Source organism: Xenopus laevis, chromosome 4L, assembly GCF_017654675.1.
Source record: "Xenopus laevis strain J_2021 chromosome 4L, Xenopus_laevis_v10.1, whole genome shotgun sequence".
Taxonomy (NCBI): Eukaryota; Metazoa; Chordata; class Amphibia; order Anura; family Pipidae; genus Xenopus; species Xenopus laevis.
Window position 1 is genome coordinate 142666336 of NC_054377.1, and position 8989 is coordinate 142675324.

The 8989-nt window shown below is 42.7% G+C and overlaps 1 protein-coding gene across 1 annotated transcript in view; it reads right to left on the reverse strand.

The window, feature by feature from the left end:
* Positions 1–7908, reverse strand: part of mitf.L (melanocyte inducing transcription factor L homeolog) — a gene marked incomplete at its 5' end in the record, with an annotated part of 56590 nt that extends 48682 nt beyond the window's left edge. The window contains 1 exon segment of the mRNA NM_001172175.1: positions 7660–7908. Coding sequence (NP_001165646.1) covers positions 7660–7908 — 249 coding nt within the window.
* Positions 7909–8989: the final 1081 nt, after the last annotated feature.

Sequence of the window (8989 nt, forward strand, 5' to 3'; positions counted from 1 at the left end):
AAAATTTGGAAGCCACCGGGACAGAAAACAGAAATGGCCAGACACACGTTGCTTTTAGCAGCAGGCAAATTTTAGGGATGTACCAAGTCCACTATTTTATGATTCGGCCAAATCCCGAATCCCTTGTGAAAGATTTGGTTCAATACCAAACCATAATTTGCATATGTAAATGAGGGAAACAATGGCGAAAGAGACCGTGCACGCATCTCGTGGTCAAAAAAAGATAAAAAGGTAAAAAGACAACAAGATAAGTGATTTCTCCGATTCGGTTCGGCCAGGCACTTGGATTCGATCGAATCTGAATCCTGCTCAAAGAGGCTGAATACTGGATTCGGTGCATCCCTAGCAAATTTACAAATAACTTTTAAAACCACTAAAAAATATAATTGATGTGTATGTAAAAGTTGCTTGGAATTGCAAAGTCTTTCATTAGACAGTCTTTTATTTGGGGGATTATACACCCTTTAAGCACTGGGCCATGAAGATATGTAAATAGTCTTTCACTTATCTGTAGCCACCAATAACAATGCATACGTTTCATTTATTCTATCAAAGTTCCTCCATAACAAATGACTGATGTGTAAAAATTAGGGAGGCACCGAATGCACATTTTGGATTCTGCCGAACCCCAGAATCCTTTGCAAAAGATTTGGCCGAATTTTGCATTTTTTACTTCCATGTTCTGTGACAAAAAGTCACGCAATTTCCCTCCCTGTCCCATTTGCCTAAGCAAATTAGGATTCAGATTCAGTTCGGCCAGGCAAAAGGATGCAACCAAATCCGAATCCTGCTGAAAAAGGCAGAATCCTTTTAAATTCTGCCTTTTAAATTAAAAGGATATTTCTATTACAGTTTGTCATTAAAGCAAAAAGGGAAACCTGGAGGGCACAGGGACCTTTCAGCCAATCGTGCTAGGTCATCGTCCCCATCCAGTGCAGTTCATTTATCTTTCCTATACTGTTCTTTATATTCAGTTCCTCTGCCCGTCTATAACACATATGCTTAGGACCTGGGGTTTTCTGGATAATAGATCTTTCCTTAATTTGGATCTTCATCCCTTAAGTCTAGTAGAAAATCATATAAACACTAAATAAAACCCAATAGGCTGATTTTGCTTCCAATAAGGATTAATTATATCTTAGTTGAGATCAAGTACAAGCTACTGTTTTATTATTACAGAGAAGAAGGAAATCATTTTTAAAAATTTGGGTGATTTGGATAAATGGAGTCTATGGGAGACGGCCTTTCCGTAGTTCAGAGCTTACTGGATAACGGGTTTCCCAATACCTGTATATGGCATTCTATTACTCCTTTATACTCTTCTTTCTTCTTATTGATTCTTCAGCTCTTCTACCTTTCACTTCTGTGCCTTTCTGTTACTTTTCTTCTTCCCAAAAACTCTCTGTCTGGGTACCATTATCTTCCACCTTTTATTCCCATAGACCCTTATGTCTTATCTTTGATCCCCTCTTCTTTTTATTCTCCTTCCAGTGATTTCACAATCCACAAACTTTCCCTGCAATCAAGGGTATAACAACCAAACAAGTCACTGGTAATTGCCTTGGGGTACATGCGGCCCCCATGAACCCATAAGCTGCCAGTCACCTCTTAAAAGGGTTGTTCACCTTTAAATTAACTTTTACTGTGACGTAGAGAGTGATATTCCCAGACAATTTGCAATTGGTTTTCATTTTTTTATTATTTGAGGTTTTTGAATTATTTAGCTTTTTATTCAGCAGCTCATGGCATTTGTTTTTAGATGTTTTAGATTTGGAAACTGAAAAGAGTCAGAAGAAGAAGTCAAACCATTCAAAAACGATAAAAAATAAAGACCAGATGAAAAGTTGCTTAGAATTGGCCATTCTATAACATACTAAACGTTAACCACCCCTTTATAAATGTCAGAAGTAGTAGAGTGTCACAAGGTGAACAGTCTAATGTGACTCCTGCTACAAAACACCATAAGTAACGGAGGATCACGTGACATTATAAAAATAAGTGCTGCCCGAGGCTGAATTAAGCAACAATTTCCCGTTGACTGAGATATTTATTGTTTTGTGTTTTGCAACTGGCCTCAATCAGTGAGTCAAAGCAGTGGGCAGTTACCCAGCAATGGTGAATAACGGTGAATAACACCATCTTCACGGAAGACTTTTTAACCCCAGTCTATAGTAACGCGAGTTTAAAAAGCATGATGGTGTTTTTATATTTGTTTCAAGTCAATATTTTGTTTAAAAAAACACACATGTTGAGTAACAGTGACTTAAAGTCTATCTAGCAAGTTGGTCCAGGTTACTTTTTTGCCAGTCCATAACAATATTGAAGCAGCTACAAATACACGTATGAGATCTGTTATCCAGAATACTCAGGACCTGGGGTTCTCCGGATAACGTAATTTGGATCTTCATACCTTAAAGGAGAATTCAACCCTAAAGTTAAAAAAAAAACCTACCCTGCATAGACCCCCTCCCTCTTTCCCAGCCTAGCTGCTACCCTGGGCAAATGCCCCTAAATCTTTACTTGCCCCTCGGTGCAGATTCAGGCAATGGAGTTTACGTGCGCCATCTTCTTCTCTTCGGAAATCTTCAGAATGAGACCAGCGTGGTGGCGCATGCACAGTTGGAGCAATTTTCTTATTGGCGACAACTGCGAATGCTTCGAAACTCATGAAAATTGCGCAAGCGCCAGTCTCATTCCGAAGATTACCGAAGCAGCTGAAAATGGCGCCTTTGAACTCTGATGCCTGAATCTGCCCCGAGAGGCAACTAAAGACTTAGGGGCATTTGCCCAGGGTAGCAGCTAGGCTGGGGGAGGAGGGAGGGGGTCTATGTAGGGTAGGGGGTAGGAGTTTTTTAACTTTTAGGTTTAGTTCTCCTTTAGGTCTAATATAAAATCATGTAAACATTAAATGAACCCAATAGGCTGGTTTTGCTTCCAATAAGGATTAATTATATCTTAGTTGGGATCAAGTACAAGCTACTGTTTTATTATTACAGAGAAAAAGGAAATCGTTTTTAAATATTTGTATTATTTGGATAAAATGGAGTCTATGGGAGACGGCCTTTCTGTAATATGGAGCTTTCTGGATATCGGCTTTCCGGGTAACGTATCCCATACCTATATTAATATGAAATCATTAATTTTTTTGCCCACCTGCTGAATGGCTGCACATCTCTGTTCTCCAATAAGGATTGTGGAGACCAGAGGCATCTGCCCCATGCATGCTACATGTCTATGTATAAGGGGCAGATGGAAGGGGGCAGGCAGGTAGGGGCCCAGGGCCTGTAAGCCTCAGGGGCCCCGCAATCCCCCCCATGTGCGTTCCTTTTTGTTAATCAGCATGATTGGGGACAAAGAGGGAGGTAAGGAGAGGGAATGCAGGGAGCAGGTCTGGGCAGGCGGGGCGCTAAAGAGCCGGGGGTCCACTGGTTTTAATTCCCGATGTCCCACCATCCCAGTCCGACCCTGGGTGCATGTTCCCACCCGCACTGTATTCTGCACCAGTTCAAGGTGCAGGGCACAGATCTGCCCCTTCTAAAAATACTTTGAGAATGAGAACAAAGGGGTAAAATGTTGCTGCCCTTTGCGCTCCAGCACATGGGCAAAGGGCATAAGTAAAGGGCCCCTCATTAATACAAACCCTTTTATTATCTAAAGCCTTTTATTAAAGGGAAATTCTGCTGATTGGTCAGACATATCTGCTTTACAGCCAAGTGCATTATTCATTAGACTATACGGCCAATGTCATTGATGTATAACACTTTAATTAAAATATAATTTGCGGGACATTATAACATTATTAACATTAATTATACGTTATAAATAACAGTAAATCACGGGGACACACAAGCGGGGCCTAACAAATGAGGAGTGATTCAGCGGCTACGTTCAAGGAGTCTGGGGACATTATGATGGAGGGTGTTAGTGGTGCATCTTTATAGAGAAACATGTGGAGAACAGCAAGAAAAATCTGTTGCCGGTTTGTTTCTGCATCACCAATAATACAAACATCAACTGTAGCACAGCCATTGGCACGTGGATTAGTTATTCTACCCTTATGGTTTATTTAATCCTATTTTGCTTTTTCCTTTCTTCCTTTTCCATTACTGTGAGGCACAATATAATTATCATTATAGAAGTTAAACATTTCACTAAACTGCACATCACTGAAAGAGAAAAATCAAACACCTTCCTTTCCTTATATTGTACCCGGGAAACACATAGAGCTGAACGCTTAGTAATCTCTTAGAATTCTTAGTTAGATGCTTTTCTTTCAGTTGCTTTTCCCACAATTAATATTTCACATTTTGGTTGCAAATATTATTTATATGTATTTCCTATCTCAATGTCAATGTCATCTTTAGTAATTGTAGGATATTTCAACGCTTGACAGGAAGGTACTGTGAGCTGCGCTTCAGCAACTGAAAGGCTGTTGGTCGGGTAACACTGATAAAAGTTCTACTTACTCTGTTATGTCTACTATCCCACAGTCACAGTCCCTTCCCAGAGACTATTATCCCACTGTTACTATAGGCACCATCTCTCCCTACTATACCTGCTATCCCACAGTCACACTCCCTTCCCAGAGACTATTATCCCACTGTTACTATAGGCACCATCTCTCCCTACTATCCCTGCTATCCCACAGTCACACTCCCTTCCCAGAGACTATTATCCACTGTTACTATAGGCACCATTTCTTCCTACTATACCTGCTATCCCACAGTCACACTCCCTTCCCAGAGACTAGTATCCACTGTTACTATAGACACCATCTCTCCCCTACTATACCTGCTATCCCACAGTCACACTCCCTTCCCGGAGACTATTATCCACTGTTACTATAGGCACCATTTCTTCCTACTATACCTGCTATCCCACAGTCACACTCCCTTCCCAGAGACTAGTATCCACTGTTACTATAGACACCATCTCTCCCTACTATACCTGCTATCCCACAGTCACACTCCCTTCCCAGAGACTATTATCCACTGTTACTATAGACACCATCTCTCCCTACTATACCTGCTATCCCACAGTCACACTCCCTTCCCAGAGACTATTATCCACTGTTACTATAGGCACCGTCTCTCCCTACTATACCTGCTATCCCACAGTCACACTCCTCTCCCAGAGACTATTATCCCACTGTTACTATAGGCACCATCTCTCTCTACTATACCTGCTATCCCACAGTCACACTCCCTTCCCAGAGACTATTATCCCACTGTTACTATAGGCACCATCTCTCCCTACTATACCTGCTATCCCACAGTCACACTCCCTTCCCAGAGACTATTATCCCACTGTTACTATAGGCACCATCTCTCCCTACTATACCTGCTATCCCACAGTCACACTCCCTTCCCAGAGACTATTATCCACTGTTACTATAGGCACCATCTCTCCCTACTATACCTGCTATCCCACAGTCACACTCCCTTCCCAGAGACTATTATCCCACTGTTACTATAGGCACCATCTCTCCCTACTATACCTGCTATCCCACAGTCACACTCCCTTCCCAGAGACTATTATCCCACTGTTACTATAGGCACCATCTCTCCCTACTATACCTGCTATCCCACAGTCACACTCCCTTCCCAGAGACTATTATCCCACTGTTACTATAGGCACCATCTCTCCCTACTATACCTGCTATCCCACAGTCACACTCCCTTCCCAGAGACTATTATCCACTGTTACTATAGGCACTATCTCTCTCTGCTGTACCTGCTATCCCACAGTCACACTCCCTTCCCAGAGATTATTATCCCCACTGTTACTATAGGCACCATCTCTCCCTACTATACCTGCTATCTCACAGTCACACTCCCTTCCCAGAGACTATTATCCCACTGTTACTATAGGCACCATCTCTCCCTACTATACCTGCTATCCCACAGTCACACTCCCTTCCCAGAGACTATTATCCACTGTTACTATAGGCACCATCTCTCCCTACTATACCTGCTATGCCACAGTCACACTCCCTTCCCAGAGACTATTATCCACTGTTACTATAGGCACCATCTCTCCCTACTATACCTGCTATCCCACAGTCACACTCCCTTCCCAGAGACTATTATCCACTGTTACTATAGGCACCATCTCTCCCTACTATACCTGCTATGCCACAGTCACACTCCCTTCCCAGAGACTATTATCCACTGTTACTATAGACACCATCTCTCCCTACCCAGAGACTATTATCCACTGTTACTATAGACACCATCTCTCCCTACTATACCTGCTATGCCACAGTCACACTCCCTTCCCAGAGACTATTATCCACTGTTACTATAGGCACCATCTCTCCCTACTATACCTGCTATGCCACAGTCACACTCCCTTCCCAGAGACTATTATCCACTGTTACTATAGACACCATCTCTCCCTACTATACCTGCTATGCCACAGTCACACTCCCTTCCCAGAGACTATTATCCACTGTTACTATAGGCACTATCTCTCTCTGCTGTACCTGCTATCCCACAGTCACACTCCCTTTAAAGAGTCTTTTACCCTACTATTACTGAAACCTCTGAACCTCCTGCATTACTTATCTTTCTCACTTCCACCCTCACATGTCCAGATCACTGGTCCCTTCTAGTAGACATTAGCAAAACTTTGGCCAATCGAGGCCAAAGATAATATTTCACTGTCCTGAATATAAACATTATTTTCTTTTTGGGACAGCTTTTAAAGGGTATCCCTTCAACCCACTATTCCAATATCAGTTTGTGTATAAAAACAATGATGGCGGCGCCTGCAGGATTCCCACTGCTACAGCCGATACATTTGCCCCTGGTGTGACCCGGTATATGAAATAGTTACTGTATATGGGCTCTACTTGGTTTAGATTGCATTCCTTATAAATCCCAAGCTACATTACATTGCTCTTAATGAATACCAGCACCACAATAAGAAATACATTATTTTGGCTTAGGTTTTGGCTTATTTTGTCCCACGAATAAAGACACCTCTTACCAGGATTTTTTTGTGTTTTTATCCCTCTTCTTTTGATGAAGACGTATTGTGTTGTTTGACTTTATCTGGGCTAAGTTTGAATGTGTGAAATGAAATCTATTCTGAAGCACTGAGAATTTTCCAGTAATTAGGAAGCTGCGTGTCCCTCTAGTGAGCAGATACTAACAAGCTCCTGCCGGCTCCTGCCTAACAAGGAGTAAAAAAAAAAACTACTGAAGCCAGCAACTCATTTGAGCAAAAAAGGATTACAATAGTGATTTGTGCAGGGCTCGGGGCTCACTCGATACAAAGCAGAAAGTCGACGTAAAGATATTGTTAATGTTTTTAGCAAAGAATTTGATGCCTTGTAGACCTTGAATTGCCAGTGTAGTACATTGCACAGCCAACTGCTTTCCCTACTCACCTCTTCCCAAACTTTTATGGAAATGCAATTTGATCGTGCCCATGATTCCACCTTTAGTTGTTGTTGCAGTCAAAGAGTTAAACACCCTTATTAACTTTTGCTTTTAACCAAGGACTGTAGCCTGTCCAGTACATATAGGGCATGATAATAATATGCAGTAAGAAATATACAAGGTTGGCAGCACAGTTGCAAATGTCACAGCTAAAAGGTATTTCCCGCTACACGACAGAGAACTGGAATTTATAAGAAGAAGAATATTCCCATACCTTGAGTATTTCCATTGGCACCTGGGGGGAAGCAGGCAGGCTGCTGGAGACGTTAATGGCTGGCGTGTGGCTGACGGCCGCTCTCTGTTGCATGAACTGAGCTGTCTGCTGCTTCTGTTGCTGCTCTCGTCGCTCTTGCTGTTGCATCTGCTCACGCATCAGCTGCTGTCGTAGCAATATCCGTGATGTCATACTGGAGGAGCTTAGAGGCGGCTTGGAAGCTCCGGGGTGCTCCGCTGAGCTGCTGTAGAAAAAGGCAAAGAGATGGGCTGCTAATTAGTCTGGGATAAAAGAAAAAGGCAGCGGGTGCAGAAAGGTGCTGTATTCATTCTAAGCAAAGTCCCCCCCACCCACCCTCTGCACATGCTGAATCAGCAAACTCCTTAAAGCTCTCAGGGAAGTGGGATGCTCATTAAAACCGGACTTTTGCAAGGGGAACGGGATCTGCCCTTCAATGTATCACCGGCACGAGCAACACAACCAAGCAGATAATGACCTTATACCAAGTCATGTTACATATGGAAAAGTAATAGCGAATAAAAACTAACAGCGGTTCAGAGCTTCATTACTTTTCATTTCCTTTAAATGTTGAAAAGTCCCTGCCCCTGGCCATTCAGTTACAACACGGCTACTATAATGTATAAAAAAATGTATAAAAATGATGTTGGTGTGACTTTAAACCCCGTGTCCGCTCCATTCCCAATTCCCACAATCCATGATGCCCCTACGGCTGCTCCCAGCTCTCAACTGGACTTTCAGCTGGGGTCCTGCTATAATCACTGTCTTTAGATAATAAAGGGACCACAATCCACGATTGGCTGATCACAGCATCATTTGTTGGTTTGTAAATCACCAGGACAGACCTTCTAAAAACTGGGCTGAAAACTAGGGCAGATGGGAACCCTACTGATGGGTGGACCCTGCCACCTAAGTAGAATGGGCCTCAATATCTAGTTGAATTAAGTCAAAGGCAACTTGAAAATGTTTCAAAACTCATCCCAGTGGCTTCTTCAGTTCAACTGAATTGGTAGAGAATAGGTCCCCAAGTGAAAAAAACGAGTCCTCACCAATGGTGTAGGTCTGATGCCCCATTACTCCAATGACACAACCACTTTAACCACCCAAACTCCTTACTAGCCCCGACCATCTCCCTGGGCTCCTCCTGCCTACTGATGGACCTGACAGCAGGTATTGGGCTTATCATAGGTAGGTAAATACACCCAGCCGGACATGAGGTCACGTCTTGCAAAATAGGTCCCTGTTATGCACTTCATTCATATCGCCTGCTTCCCAGCTGACAGCAAAAAAAGGATAGGCTTTGAAGAAAGGG